The 27863-nt window shown below is 39.0% G+C and overlaps 1 protein-coding gene across 3 annotated transcripts in view; it reads left to right on the forward strand.

The window, feature by feature from the left end:
• The window catches only part of SLC16A9 (solute carrier family 16 member 9), a 68478-nt gene that overhangs the window by 36811 nt on the left and 3804 nt on the right, over positions 1-27863 (forward strand). For 2 of the 3 annotated variants that reach the window (XM_024765191.1, XM_024765193.1), the window contains 2 exons: positions 8607-8750; positions 23514-23609. In XM_024765191.1, the coding sequence (XP_024620959.1) occupies positions 8607-8750; positions 23514-23609 (240 nt within the window). The remainder of the gene's footprint in view (positions 1-8606; positions 8751-23513; positions 23610-27863) is intronic. The other variant, XM_024765192.1, reaches the window with a different exon arrangement.

Genomic DNA, 27863 nt, shown 5'->3' on the forward strand with positions numbered 1-27863 from the left:
CACAGAGGTGCTGATACAGCAGGGAGATCTTTTGTTCTGTAGTTTTGTACTCCAGATAGATTTAACAGTCCCCTCCCTCTCTCTTTTTTTTGTCTTTAATTCCTCCAAAGATCTTCAAATCCCTAATGAGTCAGTACATCTATCTCCGGGTTAATATAATGAGTCAGTATAGCCAACAGGCTTGCTGCATGAGTTGTGAGTGTTGGCAGAGCTGACTTTCAGCATTATCTGTATGGTTTTACCCCCTGTTAACTCCTTGCGTAGGACTGAATTCCTGCCTCCTACAAGGATGCTGTTACATTGGCCCATTCCCAGTGTGCTAGGCAGGTCTAGGGTTTGGTGAGAATCTTGGCAGGTTTTGCTGACTTGAAGAAGGCAAATGTACATGATACACCAAAGCAACCGATAAGCAAGGTGATCGGTATACTTGAGAGCAAGGATTTGAGTGGGTGTGGTTCTGTAGTAGTACCTTTTTCTTCCCCAGGAAGATGAACTTAAAATTCCTGATCTCAGGGCCTTCCCTGGTGGTCCAGTGGTTAAGACTCGACCTTCCAGTGCGGGGCGCGGGTTCCCTCTCTGGTCGGGGAACTAAGGTCCCACATGCTGCAGGGTGTGACCAAAAATTTAAAAAAAAAAGGGGGGGGAGTAAGAAGTGAGAAACCTGCCAGTTTATTGGGCTCCCCGCCTTGTAAGTAGAGGGATAGGACTCGTGGGCCTAATCAATCTGCTGTCTTAGGAAATCCTTGCAGTGCTACAAGCACACAGCCTGGTTACTGCTATAATTTATTTCTCATTGTACCGTCAGCATACTTATGACAGTAGGCCTGGCCATCCTACCACTCTGGGAACTCTCTGAAACTTTCTGGGAGAGAGAAGTGCATGGAAGTTGATTTCTTTCCCAAAGGGAATAATTTCTTTTCCAAAGCTGTCTTATAAAAATTACAACTTGGAGAACCACATTATAATTCTCTTCTCTCCATTGAGAATGTATTTTCATCTCTTTTGACAATACTTCACAGCCCAGTTCAAGGCTCAGTTCTTTGGCCCATGGTGATCTCCCTTTTCTGAAATCCCCAAACACATGATCTGAACCTTTCTTTTGTGCTTATTGCCCATGGCCTTAGGTTTTGATGTGTGTTTGTTTTGCATTTTGGTCTAGGTCAGAAATTTTGCGTCTTCTTCTCTGTGTCCTTATCTACCATGATATGGGACTCCAGTGCTGTGTGGTCCAGTACAGTAAGCACTGGCCACATGTGGCTGTTGGGCACTTGAAATGTGGCTAGTCCAAGATGAGATGTGCTATACGTGTTAACAAATACACAGTGAATTTCAAAGACTTAGTACAAAACAAAGGAGTGTAAAATATCTCTTTAATCATGTTGAAATGATGATGTTTTCGATGTATTTGGTTAGATAAAATATATTATTGAAATCAATTTTACCTCTTATTTATCTAATGTAGCTAGTAGAAAGTTTAAAATTCCATGTGTGCCTCCTTATCTTTCTGTTTTGCAGCAGTGCTGCTCTAATGGATGCTTGGTAAATAGTGAAGGAATGGTAATGGTCAAATATTTACTCTTTTGTTTGATTAATGCAGACCTAAATTTATGTTACTAACAAACTTTTAAAGATGTGTATTCTTCCTATTCATTTTAATAGCCAGCAAAAATTTAACTCCATTTCTTCCCACATTACCCTGAAGGGCTAAAGGAAACAATTTCATCCCTTAACGTGTACATCATTCTGACTTCCTTAGAACAGCTCATCCTTCTCATTTTCTTTCTTTTTTTAAAAAATAATTTTTTGGGGGGTATAGTTGATTTTCAGTGTTGTGTTAGTTTCTGCTGTACAGCAAAGTGAATCAGTTATACATATGCATATGCATATATCCACTCTTTTTTTAGATTCTTTTCCCATATAGGTCATTACAGAACACCGAGTAGTGTTCCCTGTGCTATACAGTAGGTTCTTATTAGTTATCTATTTTATATATAGTAGTGTATATATGTCAATCCCAGTTTCCCAATTTATCCCTCCCCTCCTTTCCCCCTTGGTAACCATAAGTTTGTTTTCTACATCTGTGACTCTGTTTCTGTTTTGTAAATAAGTTCATTTGTACCATTTTTTAGATTCCACGAAAAGCAGTATCATATGATATTTGTCTTTGTCTGACTTACTTCACTTAGTGTGATCAGCTCTAGGTCCATCCATGTCACTGCAAATGGCATTATTTTGTTCTCTTTTATGGCTGAGTAATATTCTGTTGTATATATGTACCACATCTTCTCATCCTTCTCATTTTCTAATTCACCCTTGATCATAACAAAACACTTTTTCCGCAAGAGTTTTCATTTTCATTTCCTTCATTTAATTCCCCTCATTGGCTGAGAATGATATCAATCAGTCTGATTTGCAGATGACCATTAACAAATGATTTTATGTTTTTGTTTCGTTTTGTATTTAAGTGGTTGTAAGGCTTGAAAGTCCGACCGCATCCTCCTTTCGTTCCTCATTCATCACTTGGGTTTATAGCAACAGTCCCTGACCTTTTTGGCACCAGGGACTGGTTTCGTGGAAGACAATTTTTCCATGGGGTGGGAGATGGTTCAGGCAGTAATGTGAGCGGTGGGGAGCGGCAGATGAAGCTGTGCTCGCTCGCCCACCACTCACCTCCTGCTGTGTGGCCTGGTTCCTAACAGGCCTCAGGACCAGTACTGGTCTGTGGCCCAGAGGTTGGAGACCCTTGGTTTATAGAGTTACTCCCTAATATATAGGTTCTTACCTTTTTTGAGGGAACGTGTCAGCATTGTGCCAAAGATGTTGCCAGGCTACTATGCAGGAGAACGGAATATCTTTTAAGAGCCCTGCATACGTCTTAGCGCCCCACCTGCCATCCTCAGACCCGTCTTCTGTTCTGATTGCTAGCTCTGCTACTTAGCATTTTCAGTTCATCCAACCAATGAAGATTAATCACCCAGGCAGAAGGTAGTAATAATGGCCCCTAAACCCCAATACACATACAACCGTGAGTTCAAGAAGACTTTTTATGAAAGGCAAAATGAATATAAAGGCAGTGATATGTAGTGTGTGTGTGTAACTATCTTCTTTTTTTTTTTTAGGAAATTTCTTCACCTATTTATAAAAATCCTCAAATAGAAAAAAACACAAGGAAAATTAGGCAATCTTTTGAACTGATTGATAATGAAAATAATATATTATTTTTTTCATTAAGCCAAAGTAGTGCTTAGTGGGCAATGTAAGCTTTAAATTTGTATACTAAGGAAAAATTATAATTTCTATAACCGTTTTCCAGGACAGAAGTCTGGCAGACTTGGCTGGGTATGCTGCTTAGGGTCTCAGAAGGCCAAAATCAGGGTGTCAGCTGTTCTCGGCCCTTATCCGGAGACTGAGGGAAAGTCCATTTTAAGGCTCACTAGGTTGTTAGCTAAATTCAATTCTGTGTGGCTGTAGGACTGAAGTCCTCATTTCTTTACTAGCCTTTGCCCAGAGGTCATTCTCGGTTTCTAGAAAGGAACACTGTTCAAACTCGTTTATAAGGTTAAAATTATCCTGACTCTAAAACCAGACTGATACATTACAAAATAAACAAATAAACAAACAAAATGAATATAAAGGCAGTGATATGTAGTGTGTGTGTGTGTGTGTGTGTGTGTGTGTGTGTGTGTAACTTCTTACTGGCTTCCATTTTACGCTGAAATTGTATCCTTCTCACTATTTCCTTATTAAAATATTCCTTCTTCCTCTTTAATGAAATGACAGTGATAATAGATAGTTATTACATTTAAAAATGTCTTTACTTGTCAAAACAGGAAAATTGGCAACCCAGTGATGACGTTCCTCCCTCCCTTTTTTCCTAAAATTTTATAGATTCCAAGGAGTGGAGTTACTGGTTCATATTACAAGTTAAGTACCTTTTGTTCCAAAAGTCCCTTCTGCAAAGTAAAAGACCTGAAGCCTCATAAGAAATCTCCCCTGAGAGTAGTCCTTTGATTTAATGAATCTGAGTAATTCAGATGAGGAGTGCTGAGGAGTAATCTATGGTTTATCATCTTGGAGAACTTGCCTGTTACTAGGAAGAGCTAAACACATAAATGTGTCAGTTTTGTCGATGTGACTCACTGGTCACTTCCAGTTATACTTTGCCCTAATTGTTATTGATGAAACCTGGGGCTATTGTGGTTTAAATCTGTGTAAATCAAGTCTAGAAATACCCTGGTTCTGAGGATGAGAATAAAATAGTTTGCTCTAAACTTTTAAACACCAAAATGAACATAAATCTCATGTTTTCATCTTCTGTAAATTCATAAAGTTACTTAGGCTGTAAGATATTAACAAAAGTACATAGGTGTTTTTTAAATTGATATTTCTAGAAAAACATTAAGGTGCCAATGGAAATACATCTCAATTGGGAAGAATGCTGGGCTGACTTTGGCCTTAGCCCTGTCATTGATTAGCTATGGATTCTTGGTCAAATCACATGATCCTTCTAAACTACAGTTTCATCATTTTTTAAATGAGGTCTTTGGACCCTTTCCAAGGCCCCATTCAGCTCTAAAATTCTTTGTCTTTAACCTCTGACATCAAGATTTTTTCCTCTAAGTAAGCAGCAGGTGGTGGTGTGAAAGTAGAGAATTTTTTTTCTTCTAGTTTTGTTGAGATATAATGGACATACAGCACTGTATAAGGTTAAGGTGTACAGCACAGTGATTTGACTTACATCGATCGTGAATTGATTACCACAATAAGTTTAGTGAACCTCCATCATTTCATATAGGTACAAGATTAAAGCGATAGAAAAAAATATGTTTTCCCTTGTGATGAGAGCTCTCAGGATTTACCCTCTTAACAACTTTCATATATAACACACAACAGTGTTAATTATATTTATCATGTTGTCCATTTCATCACTAGTACTTACTTATTTTTTTTTTTTTTTTGCGGTACGCGGGCCTCTCACTGTTGTGGCCTCTCCCGTTGCGGAGCACAGGCTCCGGATGCGCAGGCTCAGCGGCCATGGCTCACGGGCCCAGCTGCTCCGTGGCATGCGGGATCCTCCCGGACCGGGGCACAAACCCGTGTCGGCAGGCGGACTGTCAACCACTGGGCCACCAGGGAAGCCCGTACTTATTTATCTTATAACTGGAAATTTATACCTTTTGACCACTATCATCCAAGTCCCCCTCCCCCATCCCCTACCTTTGGTAACCACAAATTTGATCTCTTTTTCTATGAGCCTTTTTGTTGGCTTGTTTGTTTTTGAAGTATAACTGCCTTACAACACTATATTAGTTCCAGTACACAACATAGTGATTTGATATTTCTACACATCTTAAAATGATCACCACAATGAGTAATTACAGTATGTTACCATACTAAGATATTACATAACTTTTGACTATATTCCCCACACAGTACATTTCATACCTGTGACTCATTTATTTTGTAACTGGAAGTTCTAACCTCTTAATTTCCCTCATCTATTTCTCTTTCCCCCTATGCCCCTCCCCTCTGGCAACCACGTGTTTGTTCTCTGACTCTGTGTATCTATGACTCTTTCTGTGTAAATATGTTTTTTCATTTGTTTTGTTTTTTAGATTACACATATGAGTGAAATCATACAGTATTTGTCTTTCTCTGTCTGACTTATTTCACTTAGTATAATATTCTCTAGGTCCATCCATGCTGTCACAAATGACAAGATTTCATTCTTTTTTTATAGCTGAGTAATATTCCATTGTATATATATACCACATCCATTCATCTATTGATGGGCACTTAAGTTGGTTTCATATCCTGGCTATTGTATATAATGCTGCAGTGAAGATAGGGATGCATATATCTTTTCAAATTAGTGTTCTTGTTTTCTTTGGATAAATACCCAGGAGTAGAATTGCTGGATCGTATGGTAGTTCTATTTTTAAGTTTTTGAGGAATCTCCATATTGTTTTCCGTTGTGACTGTACCAGTTTACCTTCCCACCAACAGTGCATGAGGGTTCCCTTTTATCCACATCCTTATCAACACTTGTTATTTGTTATCTTTTTGATAAAGGCCAGACAGGTGTGAGGTGAGAAGTTGTTTAAAAATAGTTTTCAATTTGCTGTTTTCATCTGTCAAAGAATTTCTGCTCATTTCTTCCTTAGGCTTAATTTTATTCAAAGAATCATGTATTAGGCAAACATGATTTAAGAATTTATCACAAAATTTATGATAATGTTATACATTTTATAAAATAGTTGTTTTGGTTGTACATGCTGTGAAAATGATTACCCTTCACCCCACCCCCATCTTCCCAAACTTTGAGTTTCCTTGTAGGGTTAACATGCCTTAAGGAGCATAAATTTAAAGTCCTGCTTTGAGAATGAAACTTGAAACTTTTCAAGTATGCCAGTAACAATCTCTATTTCAATTCCATGTGCCTGTTAAATTTGTAAACACTGACTGTCAATGTCAATACAATTTGGTAAACAACATAGAAGGGTCATGACTTTATGATGTCAACATCCTTTTATGAAACTTAAAATCATTTCTATTTTTGAAGTATCTAAGTGTTTCTCGTTGGGTATACACATAGCTCAACTGTCAGATAAGTTTGGTCTTTCAAATGGATTTTCCTCCTAAAACACTGGAGTAGAATATTCCCCTCTGTCATGTAAATATATCAGTCTGCTCTTCCATATTGGCTCACACAAGAGGGCTTGAAGTGACAGGGGCCAGTTCATGACCAGGGAGGAATGTGGGATGGCTCTAGGCATTGAAAGCTGGTGGTATCTCAGTGGTCATAACCTGGTCTTAAATACGTGCTTAGGAGACTCTGTTATTGGTAAGAACGGGCTTGGGATCATCAGATCCTGGCTCCACCACTTGCTAACAGTGAGACTGTGGATGGATGACACTATCTCTCCATTTGAGGTTTCCTAAAATGTTTTAAGATATGTACAGAAAAGTGTGCATATCATGAGAGTATAGCTCAGTGAATTGTTTTTACAAACCAGACACACCCATGTAATGAGCACATTCACATCCAGGAACAGGACGTTAGCAGTACCTAGAGGTTGGGCTGTGTTTCCTTCTGGTTATAGCTTCCTACCCCCTACCAAAGACCCCCTATCCTGACTTCTGACTGTAGATTAATTTTGTCTGTTTTTGTACTTCTTATGATTGGTATTACACAATGTGTACTTTTTCTTGTCGTATCTTTCACTCCACATACATTTGTGAGATACACCTGCATTACTGTGTATAGCTGTAGGTCATTCATTCTCATGGCCATATGGTAGTCCATTGTATGAATACACCAGAATCTACTTATACCTTCCACTACTGAGGAACATCTGGATCTGTGGGTGCTGGCTACTATGACTAGTTCTGCTATGACCATTTATGTCCATGACGTTTGGTGTAGGTGTACATAGAAGTAGAACTTCAGAGTCATACAGCGCTGTGTTCCGCTTTGGGAGATCACGCTAGCAGTTTATGGGAGTTGTGATTGCTGCACATCCTTGCTCACACTTACTGTTGCCTGCCTTTTGCCATTCTGGTGAGCATGCTTTTTAAAAATTGGGAATAATGATTTGTACCTTGAAAGGTTGTTGTGAACTCAATTAAGATGTTTCTCTTTGCTTTTAAATGTTGGGCTCTTTCTTCTAACCATGGCATGGACAACACTTCTGAGCTTCGGTTTCCTTCCATGTAAATAAGACTACTGGGCTGAGTAACCCTTCATGTCCTTTTATTTCTAATATGCTAAGCTCCGTAGTTGTAGATACTGTCAAGGTAACAGTGGTAGTGAGAGAGAATTTCACTATCACTTAAATCCCAGTACATGAGCAGTTGCCCACTTCCACATAGAACTGGTCCAGGTAATGGTCCCTTTTACCTGTCAGTCAACAGTGCACTTCCTTCCCCAAATTCCAGGTTACATGTAGTATGTAGGACAGTGATACTGACAAAGTCGTGCCCGGGTGGGTAGGGTAGAGGCATTTGCCCCACCTGCCAAAATCTTCTCTAGGAAGGGAGTAACTACCCTCGCTTCATCCCTTTATAAGGATGCTGTGGATAGCATTGAGTCAATCTTAGTTTATTTTTACCATCAATTATATGACTGGCCTTGTGCTGGATAGGAGCTCTGGGTAGAAAAGATGCATGGCAAGTACAGGAGACCAAAATCCTCAGAAGAGTGTGGCGGTTAAGGTGATGCACTCAACAGCCAGATGGCCTGGGTTTTTACTTCATAATTGTTACTCTGAGGGTGGCTGCCGCTGTTACTCTCATTGAAAATTTAATAAAATCTGACTCCAGAACCCCGATTTCTTAGCTATGTGACCTTCCTCTTCTGACACTTTAATTTCCTTATCAGAAAAGCGAGGATAACGAAAGCACCTACCTCCCAGGAAAGCAGTGAGATTATAATGAAGGGAGATTGTTTATGTGAAGTAGCAGGGTGTCCAACCCATAGTGAACACACAGTAGCTTATTATTGCTGTTGTTGTTTTACGATGGAATTATTTTAAATTTCGGATGGATGATAGGATGTGGAGAGGAGGTTACTGTTAAATAAGTGAAGGTTTCATTTATGATTTTAGGTCCTGTGTGCAGCCTGTGTGTCTCATCTTTTGGAGCAAGAGCCGTGACAATCTTCAGTGGCTTCATGGTGGCAGGAGGCCTCATGTTGAGCAGTTTTGCCCCCAATATCTACTTTCTGTTTTTTTCCTATGGCATTGTTGTAGGTAAGAAACTTGGTCCCCGTGACGCTTTTCTGAGCTTTGAGAGTTAAATGTTTTACCCGTGTGACGTTTCTTATTCAGTTAATGTAAGGAGTGAAAATGCTCAGGAATAATTCACTTTCGGCAACCACTTTACCAAAAATTGTTGCTTTAGTAAAACGTCCACTCAGTGAATCAAAATACTTCAAAGGATAAATGTGGGGTTTTTTTGGGTTTTTTTTTGGTGGTACGCGAGCCTCTCACTGTTGTGGCCTCTCCCATTGCGGGGCACAGGCTCTGGACGCGCAGGCTCAGTGGCCATGGCTCACGGGCCCAGCCGCTCCGCGGCATGTGGGATCTTCCCGGACCGGGGCACGAGCCCGCGTCCCCTGCATCGGCAGGTGGACTCTCAACCACTGCGCCACCAGGGAAGCTCGATAAATGTGTTTTAACAATGCCCATTTTGTTTCCTTGCAAGGCATGGGGAGTTTTTTTTTTTTTATTTCAGCACTTGTCTCTCTAGCACAAAAAAGGAAAAGAGGGAGAGAAGCATGCAACTTAGATGTCACTGACACCTGCCACTTCTCACTGATGTAGGAAATGCTCCCTTTCCTATTGGGCGGTTAAGCAGGGCTCTGTTGAACTGTTGGTGTTCTAAACATCCTTGCTGTTCCACAGCACCTGTCACCAGGGCCCCAACCACAAGGTGATAGCAGAAGTACAAAGCAGAGTTTAAAGCACGTGATAATAATGATTATTTTTGTTAAAGGTGAGGCATGAGTGAAGAGAACTGAGTGGTGGGGATGATTAATGATGATCTTGGTTACAGAAGAGGAAAGGGTCCAGGGCTCAGGGCCTGAGAGCACTGGCAGTTTTGGGGGGAATGCTTTTGTGATGTATTGTACTCATCGTATTCAATGTCAAACATCACCAGACTCAGGATCCCTAGGCGCTGTTGGTGGGGAATTTTTAAAAGACTCCGACTTTCAAAGTTTCTTCTTAATGTCTGAAAGAACTGAATTCTTTTTTCTTTTTTTTTTTTTTTTTTTTTGGGTACAAGGGAAGCCCTCTTTTTTCTTTTAAATAATAAAAATTTATTTTGTAAATCAAATAATCACTTTCAAATGTATCCTCTATGTAAGTCCTCTATGTTTAGGAATTAGAATTTTTTTAATAATACACCAATGTTATCATATACAATTGGAGGGAATAACAGTTGAAATACAGTGTAGGCAGAAGTTGTCCTAGTTTTTCATATTCAATTTTGAACAAAGAGAAAAGTATATTAGTCGCATAGAGAGAATGAAATATTTTATTTTAGATCATAGAACTATTATGCCCACTCTATTATACAGTGAAATGTAATTGAATATTTGCTTAAAAAGGGTTAAGAAATGATTTGGGTTATAATCAGAGGAACATAAGTTATAAATCTGTAGAAAGATTGCTATTTTCCAAATGAAATCCCGATAAAAGGCTAAATAGTTTCAAACATTTTATATAAAGAATGAATTAGGGCTTCCCTGGTGGTGCAGAGGTTGAGAGTCCGCCTGCCGATGCAGGGGACGCGGGTTTGTGCCCCAGTCTGGGAAGATCCCACATGCCGCGAAGCGGCTGGGCCCGTGAGCCATGGCCGCTGAGCGTGCGCGTCCCTAGCCTGTGCTCCGCGACGGGAGACGCCACAACAGTGAGAGGCCTGCGTACCACAAAAATAAATAAATAAATAAAAGAATGAATTATTCCTGATCAACATGTTTTTTTTGCTTTAGTGTCAGAAAAGTCACAACACATTTGATAAACGTATGTTAAGAGCCAGTTTTCTAGACATGAGCTCCATAGTACCATCTATATGACGTTTGTTCAGAAATGATGGCAAAATTCTTAGAACACAGCATATTAGGGTGGAGGAAGAGCTGCCTGCCAGCGCTGACACAGCTAATTAACAGGAGGAGAAGCTGCAGAGGAAAAGACTGGAACAGAGCAGATCTCATTGCTACATGTGGCAGCGAAGGGAAAAGCACAGCTGAGTCGGACACAACCCAGGCAGGGACACAGACACTGCGGCTCAGGATTTTGGTGTTTAAATACTTCAGAGACAAATTCCAGCAAGATGGTTGGTTTGAGTCAAGTCTGAAAGAATTTAATTTTTTTGACTACCAATATTCGTTTTTTTCACATGGGGATAGTTCCCCAATAATAAATAATAGAAATTATAGCCGCTAATATTCCAGTAGGCAGTGTGTGCTAGGCTCTGCTTTATATGATCTCATCCTGTCTTCATGTGAGCCCATTTTACAGAGAGGGAAAGTGAAGCTCAAGCAAAGTGAAATTACTAACTAAAGCCACATAGGTAGGAGATTTGGGGTTGAATCCATTCAGTCTGACACCAGATCCTGACCTCTTTTACATATTTGTAATTATTTGTAGTGCTTTTAGAACTCTTGAAGTTTATTTTAAATTTAACTACATACCCAAATTCTACTCAGATCATAATCTAAATACGCAGGTCACTTGTTAGTTCTTTGGGAACAGGTTATATGTTTGATATTTTATATTACTTATTCCGTGTAGTGCTTAATACAGTTTAAACGTATACATGCGAATATGTTAATCTCTGGTGTAGAATTTGAAGGTATTCATTGACTAGTCATCTTGCATTCCTGTCTAAAATCATGAAAATAAAAATGTAGATATCTGTGCTTGTGCATAAGCATGGGATTATTCCTTGTAGGTCAAACCCCTTTTTACATAGAAAGTTGAATCATTATGCCATTGACATGATTTGGGCATTTCCCCAAAAATTTGGACTAAGCATTTAAAATTTCATGGGGTTTTACTCCCTCACATGGTTTCAAGGTTAAGGTATAGCCTTTGTGAGTACATATCCAGAGTTGTCACTGACTTAAAAATTGACCCAAAGTGAGTGATACCATAGTATTTGTATTCCCCATAGATAAAAATGAATTTTTTTTTTTTTTTTTTTTTTTTGCGGTACGCGGGCCTCTCACTGTTGTGGCCTCTCCCGTTACGGAGCACAGGCTCCGGACACGCAGGCCCAGCGGCCATGGCTCACGGGCCCAGCCGTTCCGCGACATGTGGGATCTTCCCAGACCGGGGCATGAACCCATGTCCCCTGCATCGGCAGGCAGACTCTCAACCACTGCGCCACCAGGGAAGCCCAAAAATGAATTTTTAAAAAGAAAAAAAAATTAATGTACATTGTTTAAGATTTTATGTACATTTGATTGTGTTGGAAGCATATCTAAGGGTATATAGAAAGAAAAAGACAAAATTAGGTAACTGCCATAACGAAATTTCAAAATTTCTATAGCAATGGAGAGAGCTTTACCAGCCTGTGAAACTGATTTTGATTTGGCTTATGGTGTTGGAACCTTTCAATAGCTAACCCTGTCCCTTCTCCCCATGAACCCATGATCTTCTGTTAATGAGATAGGATTTGATATTGGTCTTGACTTACTTTACTGGCTGCTGCTGGAGGTGGGGGGCGTACAGGGCTTCCACTTGGCTTTCCCCACTATGGTAACTTTTACTTCACTGGCCAGAAACAATGTAGATAGAAGGTTATACCAACTACTATGTACATGTGCTCCAATTAATTATCAGGAACTGGGGAAATGACTAGGATGGGCCCATGGACTCAGTGGACCTACTGTGAGCCAGACCTGGGCCATGACCCCGTATATTACCTGGCCCTCCTGTGACCCCCCTCTAAGGGTAGGCCACGTAAGTGCCTCAGGCCCCTAGTTAACAGTGCCAGTTCATTTTCTGTGTCCTACAGTGCTCAAAAGGCATCCCACTGTCCCTTGCGTATGATACCTAAATAAGTGACCGTAGTTCTCTCTGGGGCAAGATTCAGGATATTACTGTCTATATATTTGCCATAGTGTTTTTTGCAACGTCCTTCCTTCTGGAATCCTGGCCTTTCCTTCACTTAATGGAATCTGGGTCAGAAAACAGGCTCACGCCTGAAGGTTGTATATGACTCTGATTTGGCAACAGGTTCTGAATCCCTGTGGCTAGGAGGAGGCTGTCAGCTCATGGAGAGAGCCCTGGGCTTCGGGTCAGGAGACATAGGTCCTGTGAGCTCTAGCAAGCCCCTCGGTCTCCAAGAATGACTGTCGCCTCATCTGTGAAGGCGGACTCAGAAGCCTACCTCACGTAGCTCTTGTAAGGATTAAGTGAAGTCGAGCAAAATAAAGATAAGGTAAATGAAAGAGCTGAGTTGGATTTCCATAGTAAAAAATCAATTTAATTTTAATTTCAATAATAATTTTACAGGTTCCAGTAATTTTAAATAATTTTTTAAAAGTTTTAATTTCAATACTTAAAAAGTCACACACTGTAGTAATTATTGGGCCCCTGTGAGCTACTTCTTGCTAGGAGATTATTAACACTTATTATCATGGTTGACTTCTTTGTGGTTTTATTTTGTCAGTAGGCTCAGAATGTAGGGCTCGTGGAATATTTGTAGGGTAAATAAATGGGAATTTAATGAACAATGACACTTCCATTCTGTCGCCATTGGAAGTAGAGTATCCAGTTGAAAAGGAAGTGACAGGAAATGATTACACCGTCTAAACTCCTCCCTTCTGTATTATGAATTCCTTAGAAAAAGCAAGAACGATTTAGTCTAACGGTAGCATGTATTGAGCACGCATTCTATGCAGTGTTCTAAGCATTCTCCTCTGTCTGGAATGAACTAGATGGTCTCTTAAGATACTATGGCACAGGCAGGGGCAAGCACTGACAGTCCAACTCTGGGGTTGGGCCGTGTGGGTTAATCTTATCTTACTCACTTGCCAGCTGTGGACTGTAGACATATTACTTACCTACTGTTTTCTCGTTTTTTAAACTGAACATAATAATAGTAACTACCTTCTAGGGTTTTGTGGATGGATGAGTTAAAGCAATAAATATTCACCAGCATCACCATCATTATCAGTTTTGTGACCTTGGGAAATTATCCAGCCTCTCTGAGCTTCCGTTTGTATTTCTTCTGAAATGAGACTAACGCGACTTCACAGAGATATTGTGACTATTCATGAGATAATGTATATAGAGAGGCACACGGGTGTTTAATGAATGTTTGTTCCCTTCCCCTTAAATTCCTTTCTGATCTCTTAGTTCAAGAGCACAAGCAGCAGCTTTTTGTAACTGAAGAAGCACTATTGAACTATTTGTGTAACAGATTAAATAATATAGAGAAAGAAAATTAAAGTTATATGGTATGTTTATAATAGAAAACATCAAAAAGAATAGTGAAGTGTATTAGGTGGCATAATTCTGTTTTACCATTTTTTTTAAAATACTGTCTTGAAAATGTGATGTTATCTTGTTTGGGTTTTGTAGCTAGAATGAAATGGCAGCTTGCTGATTTTCAAGTGACTGTATGTCCTACTGCCAAACCTGGTAATTCAGGCTCCTGTGTTCCCGATAACTTTACTAAAATCGGGGAAAAGAAAATGTGGTGGGAGACTGGGAGGAATGGGAAGAGGGGCCGCAGGAAATATGCCCTTAATGATTTGCTCAAGCTTCTTCCCAATCATTTCCCATTGCTTTTCTGAAAAGCACAACTCAAAACCAATTTCTTGCTTTCTCTTTTCTTCAGATTATATTGTTCCTTAGCTACCTGATTACTGTTTTCTTAATAATCTCTTCTTGATTTTGGAAAAATTCAATTTTCTCTTCCTTCATTTTCTTGTTAGTATCTGCATATCCATTGAGCTTGAGGAGGGCATAACCCACTTTCATAGACAATCTGATTCTCCTTCTCTAGTGATGGCAAATTAGATAAAGGTTGTTTTCTGATATTCGCTTTAGCAGTTAGTTTTATAAGCCCTTGTTTTTTGTTGTGCCATTAAAGATCACCTTTTGTCTCTCATGGGTGTTCAGTTATAAAAAGGAACTATGATTTTCTAATTAGTCTGAGGCTAGAGCTATATAATACCATAATACTCAGGTGGAAAAGTGGAAAAATATTTCAGCATAAGGACTATTTTTGGTACTTCATTATATTCCAAGCACAGATACTGAAATCTTTTACATTTTTTCTGTCTCTTAATCTTTACAACTATCTTATGAGATTGTTTTAAAGATAAGGAAACTGAAAGTCACACAGCCAATAAGTGATAGAGTTGGGACTTGAATCCACACCTGCCTGATCCCAAGCCTGTGCTCTTGACCAGCCAGTGTCAGGTTCAAGGTACTCATGCTAAGCATATAAAGTTTGTGCTTTAATCAAGCCAGTGTCAAAGCTATATGCTTTTGTAAAGTCATGTCAATCAAAAAGCTAGCCAGTTGCTTAAACTTTTTCTTTTTTAATTAATTTTATTTATTTTTGGCTGCGTTGGGTCTTCGTTGCTGCACATGGGCTTTCTCTAGTTGTGGCGAGCTGGGGCTACTCTTCATTGTAGTGCATGGGCTACTCTTCGTTGTAGTGTGTGGGCTTCTCATTGTGGTGGCTTCTCTTGCTGCGGAGCATGGGCTTAGTTGCTCCATGGCATGTGGGATCTTCCCGGACCAGGGATTGAACCCGTGTTCCCTGCACTGGCAGGCGGATTCTTAATCACTGCGCCACCAGCAAAGTCCCTGCTTAAACTTTTAAACTTTTTCCATGCAGATGTTTTAGGCTAGAAACATAAACAGTAATTGCATTTGGATGCTCTAAACTTATCTTTTTCAGCATCCAAATTTCCATTCTCACAATTTTATTTCTAGAAGTAGGTACTTCTGGAACATTATAAGCTACTGCCTACCTTAACCTTTGGTCAAGATGATAAATCCTACTGACTCAGCTATTCTAAGAGGTGATCAAATACTTGTTTCAGACCATAGAAAAGGGAAATTCTCCCAGATGACCAAGAGGCAGGCCCAAGAGGCACACCCAGTGACCAGCTGTTCTGGTTTGCCCAGGACGAAGGGGTTTTCCAGGATATGAGACTTCCAGTGGCCAAAGCAAGAAAGTCCTAGGTGCTACACCTAACCCCTATTTTACACATAGAGTCTGGATTCTGTAAGTTTACTCTCATCACTTTTTAAGATTGCCATATTAGAATGCACTATTACTAAAATATTCCCTTTTCATAGAGATAATACTGCAGGGGGAAATGTTCATATATAAAAGTAGGGGCTTGATAGATGTCTGTTTAGTTATATACACAAAAATATGTATATACTGAAAGAATATTTAGACAATTCATAGACCATTTTCAAAATATGTACACAATTTCCAGTGTTTACTGCTTGTCCGTTTTGTGTGATTTTATTCATATGCTGTTTCCTTAGAGATGCTTGCTTTATATTTCTGAATTAGATGCCTTTTATCATATTAGAGTGTTTTACTTCAGTTATATTTTCTTCTTATATCGCTCTTATCAGTTTAATTGATCTGGGTGTTCTTTAGTTACAGATAGAGATTAAGAAAAATGAGGAAATGAGGCTGTTAAGTGTGATTTGCCCAAACCATCATCCTGTAATACATACAAGTTGTAAATTAGTTGTATCTTTTTTTTTCAAACCATATAATTCTAATTCTGTATTCTAATGAGGCCATCCTGTTACATGAATTATTGTGAAAGTAAAAAAATCTTATTTTTACAGCTAAGAGTTATTTTCTGGCCTAAGTGAAAAAAATCAGCATCATTTAATTGTAAAGCAGATGTAAAGATATATTTTTTAAAATATATATTCACAAGCATACATACATACCGTGTGTGTGTGTTTGTTATATGAATAGAGGAAATGAGACACAGAGAGGAAGAGAGAAATGCAAGAGAGAGTGACAGCCAGAGTAAGAATAGATAGAAATGGTTGAAATTAGCCAATATGACTTAACATTGGGGAATTCAAATGAGGTTTATGGGAAAAAGTAGTAGAATAACTTTAACACTCTGTGCCAGGCTCAGACCTGGAACCAGGATACTCAGATGAATAAGACACAGCCTGCCCTCAGGTAGCTCATTGTCTAGTTGGGGGAGGAGACTTGTACATATGTAACTTGTAACACAGTAAAATAAGTGCAATTATAAAATGAAAGCAGCATTCAGTGTGGGTATAGTATGTATTTGTGGGAGAGGGGTTGCAGAAGAAGACTTCATGCAGGAATTGGTGCTTGAGCTGAGTCTTGAAGGGCAGGTGGGATATGATCAGGTGGGCATGGGTTGGAAAAGGAGTGAGGGTGGTAGGAGAAGGACATTCCAGGAGCTCAAATGCTCAGAAGCATGAGATACAGTGGATAATAGGGGTCTTTTCAGAGATATTTGTTTAAGGAATGCACACGTCACGAGGGGACTTGCAAATATGTAAAAGCTTGGTTTGCAACAGAGACCGGATGATGGAGGGTTTATCTGGACGTTATTGCAGGAGAGTAATGTGATGAGAACTGTATAACAGTGGGTTAGACAGTACATTGGTGGAAAAAGTACTGGAGGCTGAGACGGTGATTAGGAGGCCGTTGTTCAGAACAGAAAAGATCTGGAGGAGGTAAAGTGAGGCAGTGGTAGTTCACACGGTGGAAGGTTGATGATTGAGGCAGTGGGAGTGATAAAGAGCGTGATGTATGGTTTGATGGGAAGAGATCAGAGAAAAGAGGCCTCTGAGGTTGTGGTCTCACCCAGAGTATGTGGAATGAAACACAGGGTATGGAAAGGAAATGCTAGAACAGGTAAATATGTTTAGTTTCACCTATGTAAGTAAAGGAAAACAATTATATTTTGCTAATGATTATGCTTTGAATCGTTAGTAGTTTAGGTATTTCATTTTAAAAATGATTATGCTTATACTGGAGGTCGATTCTCAAAATTTTTTCACTGATAGGAGTCTGATCAAAAATGACTGGAGGGGCTTCCCTGGTGGCGCGGTGGTTAAGAATCCGCCTGCCTATGCAGGGGACACAGGTTTGAGCCGTGGTCAGGAAGATCCCACATGCCATGGAGCAACTAAGCCCCTGCACCACAGCTACTGAGCCCGCGAGCCACAACTACTGAAGCCTGCACGCCTAGAGCCCGTTCTCCACAACAAGAGAAGCCACCCCAATGAGAAGCCTGTGCACCGCAACGAAGAGTAGCCCCCGCTCGCCGCAGCTAGAGAAAAGCTCGCGCGCAGCAATGAAGACCCAACACAGCCAAAAATAAATAAATAAAATAAATTTAAAAAAAATTGGAGACCAGGGAAGTCCCTGGCGGTCCAGGGGTTAGGACTCAGTGCTTTCATGACCGTGGCCCAGGTTCAATCCCTGGTCAGGGCACTAAGATCCCACAAGCCGCGTGGTGTGGCCAAATTAATTAATTAATTTTTTTAAATGATTGGAGACCAAAGAAGGCTTTAAGGCCGTGGTTTCCAAACTTTATATTCCTGGAACCCTTTACACTCTTTTATTTAGGACCCCAAGGAACTTTTAATTATGTGGAAATACTTATTTATTCTGTTAAAATTTACTGTATTAAAAGGTGAGAAATTTAAAAATATTTGTTTAGTAATTCATTTAAAGATAATAATAACAAACTCAGTACATGTTAGCATAAATAACATACTTATTATGAAAAACAGTTCTATTTTCCAAAAGAAAAAGTTTAGTGAGAAGGACAGCCTTGTTTTACATTTTTGCAAATCTCCTTAATGCCTGGCTTCATGAAAGACATCTGGATTCTCATGTCTTCTCTGTACTCAGTCTATTGCAATGTGCTTTTTTGGTTGAAGTTCATGAAGGAAATCTGGTCTCACACAAAGGAAAAGGGAGGGGTTTTCAATAGTCTTTTCAGGTAACTGTAGAAACTCTTCTTTGATAGTATCCCAAAACTTGATGTATGATAGTTTTCCAAGGGTTAATTGCAATATGGCACCTGAAACCACATGAATATACTTTTCGTGCTCTGTAATATTAAATCAATTTGTTTATTCTGTACTTTGAATTGGTCAGCATTCAAGTCTGATTTTGTAACATCATGAATTGGTTATGTGAAAAATATTGGTTCTCTGAGTTATGCAAGAACTTTAAAATGTTGACACATTTTATTAAACAACAGCTAAAAAATCACTTTTGTTAGTATCACCAATAGGCTTATCAGAAAACCTTTATGTGTTGGGAATCTGTCAAATCATGGTGTTGGATAAAAGTTTCCAAAAATTCTAATTTTTGCTGGAAAGCTCAAATTTTATCATTGGTAACAGTTATTGTCAGTTATTTTCCTTGTTTGTTTTCAAGAAAATGTCTGCCAAATACTCAAGTCTGAGTAACCATAGTTTGTGTCTGTCAGACATTCTTTCAAATACATACAGGGTTACATGGAAAAAGTGGCTACTTTAGCTGGCTACTAAAACGATTGCATACGTGCTTTTTCTCGGCAACAATTGTAATTCAGATGAAGCATTTTAAAAAATTTTGTTTGCTTTTACTGTGAGTGAGTGGTGATGAAACATATAAGGTATGAAGTTGGATACCAATATCTTGATTTGTACTAAGGCTCTTGAAGTTTTTCTCACCATGTCTTTTGCACCAATAGCATAAATAGGAACACAGTGAAAAAAGCAGGAAACGTGTCAGTATCGTGAAAATAGTTTTGACTTCATGGACTCCATTGAAAGACCTTGAGGACCATCTTTTTAATAACTGGTGGTTTAAGGTCATCCTAATACAGATGTGGGAAAGCATCATGTCACCTTCTGCTTTTTGAAAAGTTTAGAGAAAAAGCATTTCAAATTTCTGCTACTTAAAAAAAAATGAGATGATCTTATCTGAAACCCATGGCCTTGAAATAGTTTTTTAAAATTTCTTTCTTTTTAGTCTAAGGTAAAATGTTTAAAAGTTACTGTTTTAACTTTTCTAGCATTGGCATTTATTAATCAGAAATGCCTTTTTTTTTTTTCTTGTCCCTAATGCCTACCATTTGACAGAGCCCTGACAACCAAATCACACAAAAGTAAATTCATTCCCTCTCCAAAGGCTTTCCGAAATATAGTTTTAGTTAAGGGTGACATTTTTTGGCTTCACAAAATTGATTGTTCAGGAACAGGTCTTATTTCATCGAAGTATATTATATGTAATAATGATAAATGTATAAATCAATCCAACTCATGTTTTAATGAGATAGTATCTCTTCCCTTAAATCATACAAAAGTGTGCTATATTTTAAAAGGTTTATTTAAAGTATAATTATTTTCATCTATCTCATTTCTTTAAGAATACTTTTTTTTTAAGAGCCCGTTCTCCACAACAAGAGAAGCCACCCCAATGAGAAGCCTGTGCACCGCAACGAAGAGTAGCCCCCGCTCGCCGCAGCTAGAGAAAAGCTCGCGCGCAGCAATGAAGACCCAACACAGCCAAAAATAAATAAATAAAATAAATTTAAAAAAAATTGGAGACCAGGGAAGTCCCTGGCGGTCCAGGGGTTAGGACTCAGTGCTTTCATGACCGTGGCCCAGGTTCAATCCCTGGTCAGGGCACTAAGATCCCACAAGCCGCGTGGTGTGGCCAAATTAATTAATTAATTTTTTTAAATGATTGGAGACCAAAGAAGGCTTTAAGGCCGTGGTTTCCAAACTTTATATTCCTGGAACCCTTTACACTCTTTTATTTAGGACCCCAAGGAACTTTTAATTATGTGGAAATACTTATTTATTCTGTTAAAATTTACTGTATTAAAAGGTGAGAAATTTAAAAATATTTGTTTAGTAATTCATTTAAAGATAATAATAACAAACTCAGTACATGTTAGCATAAATAACATACTTATTATGAAAAACAGTTCTATTTTCCAAAAGAAAAAGTTTAGTGAGAAGGACAGCCTTGTTTTACATTTTTGCAAATCTCCTTAATGCCTGGCTTCATGAAAGACATCTGGATTCTCATGTCTTCTCTGTACTCAGTCTATTGCAATGTGCTTTTTTGGTTGAAGTTCATGAAGGAAATCTGGTCTCACACAAAGGAAAAGGGAGGGGTTTTCAATAGTCTTTTCAGGTAACTGTAGAAACTCTTCTTTGATAGTATCCCAAAACTTGATGTATGATAGTTTTCCAAGGGTTAATTGCAATATGGCACCTGAAACCACATGAATATACTTTTCGTGCTCTGTAATATTAAATCAATTTGTTTATTCTGTACTTTGAATTGGTCAGCATTCAAGTCTGATTTTGTAACATCATGAATTGGTTATGTGAAAAATATTGGTTCTCTGAGTTATGCAAGAACTTTAAAATGTTGACACATTTTATTAAACAACAGCTAAAAAATCACTTTTGTTAGTATCACCAATAGGCTTATCAGAAAACCTTTATGTGTTGGGAATCTGTCAAATCATGGTGTTGGATAAAAGTTTCCAAAAATTCTAATTTTTGCTGGAAAGCTCAAATTTTATCATTGGTAACAGTTATTGTCAGTTATTTTCCTTGTTTGTTTTCAAGAAAATGTCTGCCAAATACTCAAGTCTGAGTAACCATAGTTTGTGTCTGTCAGACATTCTTTCAAATACATACAGGGTTACATGGAAAAAGTGGCTACTTTAGCTGGCTACTAAAACGATTGCATACGTGCTTTTTCTCGGCAACAATTGTAATTCAGATGAAGCATTTTAAAAAATTTTGTTTGCTTTTACTGTGAGTGAGTGGTGATGAAACATATAAGGTATGAAGTTGGATACCAATATCTTGATTTGTACTAAGGCTCTTGAAGTTTTTCTCACCATGTCTTTTGCACCAATAGCATAAATAGGAACACAGTGAAAAAAGCAGGAAACGTGTCAGTATCGTGAAAATAGTTTTGACTTCATGGACTCCATTGAAAGACCTTGAGGACCATCTTTTTAATAACTGGTGGTTTAAGGTCATCCTAATACAGATGTGGGAAAGCATCATGTCACCTTCTGCTTTTTGAAAAGTTTAGAGAAAAAGCATTTCAAATTTCTGCTACTTAAAAAAAAATGAGATGATCTTATCTGAAACCCATGGCCTTGAAATAGTTTTTTAAAATTTCTTTCTTTTTAGTCTAAGGTAAAATGTTTAAAAGTTACTGTTTTAACTTTTCTAGCATTGGCATTTATTAATCAGAAATGCCTTTTTTTTTTTTCTTGTCCCTAATGCCTACCATTTGACAGAGCCCTGACAACCAAATCACACAAAAGTAAATTCATTCCCTCTCCAAAGGCTTTCCGAAATATAGTTTTAGTTAAGGGTGACATTTTTTGGCTTCACAAAATTGATTGTTCAGGAACAGGTCTTATTTCATCGAAGTATATTATATGTAATAATGATAAATGTATAAATCAATCCAACTCATGTTTTAATGAGATAGTATCTCTTCCCTTAAATCATACAAAAGTGTGCTATATTTTAAAAGGTTTATTTAAAGTATAATTATTTTCATCTATCTCATTTCTTTAAGAATACTTTTTTTTTTTTTTTTTTTTGCGGTACGCGGGCCTCTCCCGTTGCGGAGCACAGGCTCCGGATGCGCAGGCTCAGCGGCCATGGCTCACGGGCCCAGCCGCTCCGCAGCATGTGGGATCCTCCCGGACCGGGGCACGAACCTGCGTTCCCTGCATCGGCAGGCGGACTCTCAACCAATGCGCCACCAGGGAAGCCAAGAATACTTTTTTTTTTTTTGGACCAAGAATACTTTTTAATGCAATCACAGATGATCATCTGGGTCCTGAGTTAAATGCTAATTTCCTAAAATGTTTATGCGTTGTATTTGTTAAACCCATGTATTCTTTCTAATCATAGTCCAGGTCGCAATTTGAAAGTAATGAAAATGACCTTAATAACTCACCTAATGAGTCATAGTTAAAATTAGTTTTTAGATGACAGCTTTTGTGTTGTTTATAGGGTGATCCCCAAGAACAGACGATGTTGCAGAAGAAAGGCAAATGTTATGAGTTAGAAGCCAGAGGAAATTTTTATGAAAAACAAAACTGGGGTTATTAGATACTTAACAGGGAGAAAAAGATTAAGCCAACAAACAGCCTTAAATATTGCCCTGTGGTCTCAAGAAGGGGATAGTGAGTAGTAAGGGTTTTTCTTTCTAACTGTAAAAGAATTTCAAATTTACAGAAAAGTGGAAAATAGTATAGCAAGCAACCATATGGTCATCACTTAAATGTAACCGTTGTTAATATTTTATTGCATTTTCTTCCTCTTTTTTTTTTCAAAGATATTGTAAACTAAAGACATGACATTTTACTCCTAAATGAGGTAGTTTGCACCTCTAAAAGATAAAAACTTACAAATATACATTTTGCGATGATGGGATGATCTGAGAGCGCCAGAGGGCCTTTGTTTTGCAGACTGGGGTGTACCAGGCTATGAAGTCTAGCAAAATACCTTGGCATGATGAAGGGGATTTTATAAAATTGTTTAGAGGACCCAGAGGAGGAAGAACACTCAACCAAGGGTAAAGGTGTGGAAGAGAGACAGAGATATTTTAATGGGCAAGTTTGATTAAATTTTGCTATTTGGTGTGTGGTTTAACCATTTTCTCTATCTCTCCATAATGTCTTAATTTAAATTTACATTATTCATTCATGCTTTAGAAATTGGATTATATTTTTGACTTGGCCCTGACCTTAGGGTGGGTGTGGAGTGAAAACCAAGGCTGCCCAATGTGTTCATTGGAACTGTACAACTAACATCAGAGGGATCTAGGAACCCATACTTTGAAGAGTTTTAGCCAGTTAGTAACGGAATGTCCTATTAGAGTTATTTAATTACACGGCTTTTTTTTCTTGCATTGAAGTAATACTGTCTGGCTTAATTTGTGCAACGTCTTCTTGTGTTCAGGTCTTGGATGTGGTTTATTATACACTGCAACAGTGACCATTACGTGCCAGTATTTCGACAGCCGCCGAGGCCTTGCACTTGGCCTGATTTCAACAGGTACATTTTCAATATAAGTACAGCATTGCTACTCTTCAGCCTTCTAATCAAAGTTAGAAGTTACAAAGCACAGACATGTTTAACCAACCATGCCCCCACTGCCATTCACGTAGCACAATTTATTTTACTCTAGTCCTAGAAGGAAATTTTATTTTCCCCCGTAAATATGGGTGTAGCTTTCAAAAAACCCTAAAGATACATGTATGAAAAAGCTGGGGCATTAGATGTCCAGTATAATATAGGAAAAGAAAACTTATGGGTCCAGTAAATTGAGAGTCACATGCTGGTGAGAGCCTTGCTAAAAGAAGCAGAGAGCACTTAAGTAAAGCACATGATCCCTGGGAAAGAGAGGAGAAATGGAAGGAAAGTGGGTCCCTTCAGACCACTGTCAGGAAGAACAATGCTGACACCTCTCCAGCTCCATTTATTGTGGAACTTAGGGTTTTTCCAAAGTACTGGTTTGTGAATACATCTCGTCGGTCTATTTGCATATCCAAACAGCAGACTGTTTACACTTGTTATTCTTTTAATAATCAAGAGATGAATCACTGTTGACGGGGTGGGGGGGGAGCAGCTGTGTGTGTGTGTGTGTGTGTGTAAGTGTGTAAGTGTAAAAACCTTCTTGCTCTGATATTGTAAAGTGGTGTTTTACTTTTCAGATGGATTTTTTTTCTAAGCTATTTAGAGAACTTATCAAAATTTCTGTGGCCAATGCTTTAGGAGTTTGCTTAGGAGATAAAGCTGCCAAGCTTACTAAAACTTGTATTTAAGTTTACATTGCTACTTGTTTGTGGGTAGATATTCCTGGGAGGTCAGACTTTCAGATAAGCTGAAGTACTTCAGTAGTGTATCTGGCAGCAGGATCCAAACTAATGTTTTGTTCCTGAGGCCAATGCAGTGGCAACAGAGTGCTTCCACATCAAATTAAATCGAGCTGGGTATTTCCCCAAGGTGGTTTAAGGAAGCATTGCCAGGAAAGAAATGTGAATCATGGCCTAGGAGGAAACAGGACCGGAGTCTGAGGGCATGGCTAAGGCAGAACTGGGAGAAGAAAGAGAAAAAACAAAAGATGGAGAACCCAGAGCAGTTGGAAGGCAGTTTAAAGAACCTGACAGCCGCATAGCACAGGGAGATCAGCTAGGTGCTTTGTGACCGCCTGGAGGGGTGGGATAGGGAGGGTGGGAGGGTGGAGACGCAAGAGGGAAGAGATATGGGAACATATGCATATGTATAACTCATTCACTTTGTTATAAAGCAGAAACTAACACACTATTGTAAAGCAATTATACTCCAATAAAGATGTAAAAAAAATAATAATTAAAAAAAAAAGTAAAGAACCTGACAGCATCTCCCACAAGTGTGGGAGGGGGTGTGAGAGCAGGGCTGGCAGCTTAACGGATAATAGGTCTTACCTATACTGTATTTTTTGTAGAGGCACTATAACGTAGTGACAAGCCCAGATCCTGGAGCCAGTCTGCTTGGTTTTGAATCCTGTGTCACTCAGTAGCTGTCTGGTGATGGACAAGTTACCTGTTCTGTGAAATTAACTGTTAAGCCTCAGTTTTCTGAACTGTAAAATGGGGATAATAATAGCACCCATCTGTTGGGCTGCACCCTGTAAGGCCTGTGCTTGCCCAGCTTCAAGACAGAAGAAGGAGCCTGGAGTCAGCGACAGAGACATCAGTGGCTTAATGGAATGGGGGAGCTTACAAATCCAAAGCAAGATCCTGGAGTGATGCCCCACCATGTGTGGTAGAGGGTGGGCAAGACATGGATGCGGGTTTTCGCTCCCGGGGTGGGGAGGGGAGATTGCCAGTTATAGGGGAATTGACATCAGGTTGGCTTATTGGTTACCAGGAAACTAGCAGAGAGGCACACACCTCCCCACCCCTTGGATAAGAGCAATCACTAGGTGGGGCCTGGGGCCAGTATATAGGAAGGTCAGTCATGCGAGTAGGTGTAGGTAAAGCAGGCACTGGTCAGGCAGGGGATGTACAGAGAGCAAGAGAACAGCCATCTTGGGTGGTCTGACCATACACCATCACATTGGGTCATTGGGAATATTAAAGGAACATATGTGTAAGGCACATGGCAGGGGCTCTAAAAGTGTTAGTCACTATAAGTATGACCTAGGTTTCCTTTAACGTCTGAATTTATTTGTGTTGAAGATGTTGGAAATTGTATGCTTTCACTCAGTCTAAAGAGGAGAGCATAAGAGACTGGGCTGTGGCACACTGAACCAAAATGGATAGACTGTGGACAATCTAGATTTGGTAGAATTGGGGAGTTTTTAGTTGTAGCACATAGGAAGTTAGATGAGGCAAAATTAAGGAGCAGCATGGATCCACTGTCTTCGTCTATTCAGACTGCTGTAAAGCAGCATAGATTGAGTGGCTTATTCACAATAGAAATTTATTTCTCACAGTTCTGGAGGCTGGAAGTCTGAGATCAGGGTATCAAGGTCAGCGTGGTTAGATTCTGCTGAGAGCCCTCTGCTGGGTTACAGACTGCCAGCTTCTCCCTTTGTCCTCATGTGGCAGAAGGGAAGAGGAAGCTCTCTGAGGTTCTCTTTTATAAGGACACTAATCCCATTCAGGAGGGTTCTACCCTATGACCTAATCACCTCTCAAAGGAGAAACCTCCTAATTTCATCACACTGGGGGTTAAGGTTTCAATTTACAAATTTGGGAGAGACACAAACCTTCACACTGTCGTATCCACCTTCAGTGAAAGTGGTGACAGGAAAAACAAAACTCAGTAGAGTTTTTCTTTAATTGAAAAAAAAACCCCAAAAGCAAAATATAGTTGAAGTAATGTGACCTGGGACTTCCCTGGGGGTCCAGGGGTTAAGACTTCGCCTTCCAGTGCAGGGGGTGCGGGTTCGATCCCTGGTTGGGGAGCTAAGATCCCACAGGCCTCGGGGCAAAAAAACCAAAGCATAAAGCAGAAGCAGTATTGTAACAAATTCAATAAAGACTTTAAAAATGGTCCATGTCAAGAAAAAAATCTAAAAAAAAAAAAAAGAAATAATGAGACCTAGTTGAAATATTGTGATCCAGTTGAAAGAAAGAACCATGCGCATGAAATGGAGGTTTTGGGGAAACGATCTTAATCCCTGGTGAACAGGGATTAAGAAACTAATGCTCGTGGACCAAAACTGGTCTATTACCTGTTTTTGGACAGTTCGTGAGCTAAAAATGGTTTTTACATTTTTGTTTCGTTGAAAAAAAATCGAAAGAAGAATATTTCATGGCACATGAAAATTAGGTAAAATTAAAGTTTCAGTGTCCATAAATAAAGCTTTATTGAAACACAACCATATTCGTTCCTTCATGATTCTTCTCTGGCTGCTTTCACGCTTCAAGGGCCGAGTTGAGCATTTGTGACAGAGATTGTATGGCCCACTATGCCTTAATTATTTACTCTCTAGCCCCTTATAGAAAAAGTCTGTTGACCCCTAGTCTTAATCAAAGCATGAGTGTATCTCTTATTGTTTCAGGTTCCCTGAACATCAATTCATATTCTCCCTCTTTGTGATAATGCATACTTTAGGCATGCATGGAAGCATAATTAGGGTTTTATTTCACTTTTTCCTTTATCGTGTTGATTTTTAAATTGGGATTTTATTTTTGAAGATTAAAAATTATGGTTTTACAGTTTACACAGTTCCACAAGAGAGCTCTAATTACTCTTCACTGCCCTGAAAGAATCCTGCATCTTTTTTTTTTCTCTTCTTTTTGGCCAAGCATCGTGGCTTGTGGGATCTTAGTTCCCCCACCAGGGATCGAACCTGGGCCCTCTTCAGTGAGAGTGCAGAGTCCTAACCCCTGACCCACCTGGGAATTCCCTCCTGCATCGTTCTAAGCCATAACTACATTCTCATGGGCTGTGGGCTGAAGAAACTAGTGTCCAAAGTGGAATTTTATTTTGATGCCCTGTCGTACACTTAGCATATCATAGGTGTTTGATAAAACCTATTGAATTGATTTTATATGTTTCCCTTATATTTCATGATATTGACAGATAAAGTTAATTGGTGAGCAAAGGGGAATTATTTATTTTCTCAACTTAAGGTCAAAATACAGAACTTTCAAAATATCAAGAATATTTTAAAGTGTCTAATTATATGGCACTTTGTTAGAACTTCTACAAAGAAATGGTGTTAGAGAAAAATATGAATTAATAATGAATGGATGCTAATGCAGTATGGAATTATATGAAAGGTCCTCTTTTCAATTCTTTCAGTTTGTTTTC

Source organism: Neophocaena asiaeorientalis, unplaced genomic scaffold, assembly GCF_003031525.2.
Source record: "Neophocaena asiaeorientalis asiaeorientalis breed wild unplaced genomic scaffold, Neophocaena_asiaeorientalis_V1.1 scaffold183, whole genome shotgun sequence".
In the NCBI taxonomy this organism is placed as follows: Eukaryota; Metazoa; Chordata; class Mammalia; order Artiodactyla; family Phocoenidae; genus Neophocaena; species Neophocaena asiaeorientalis.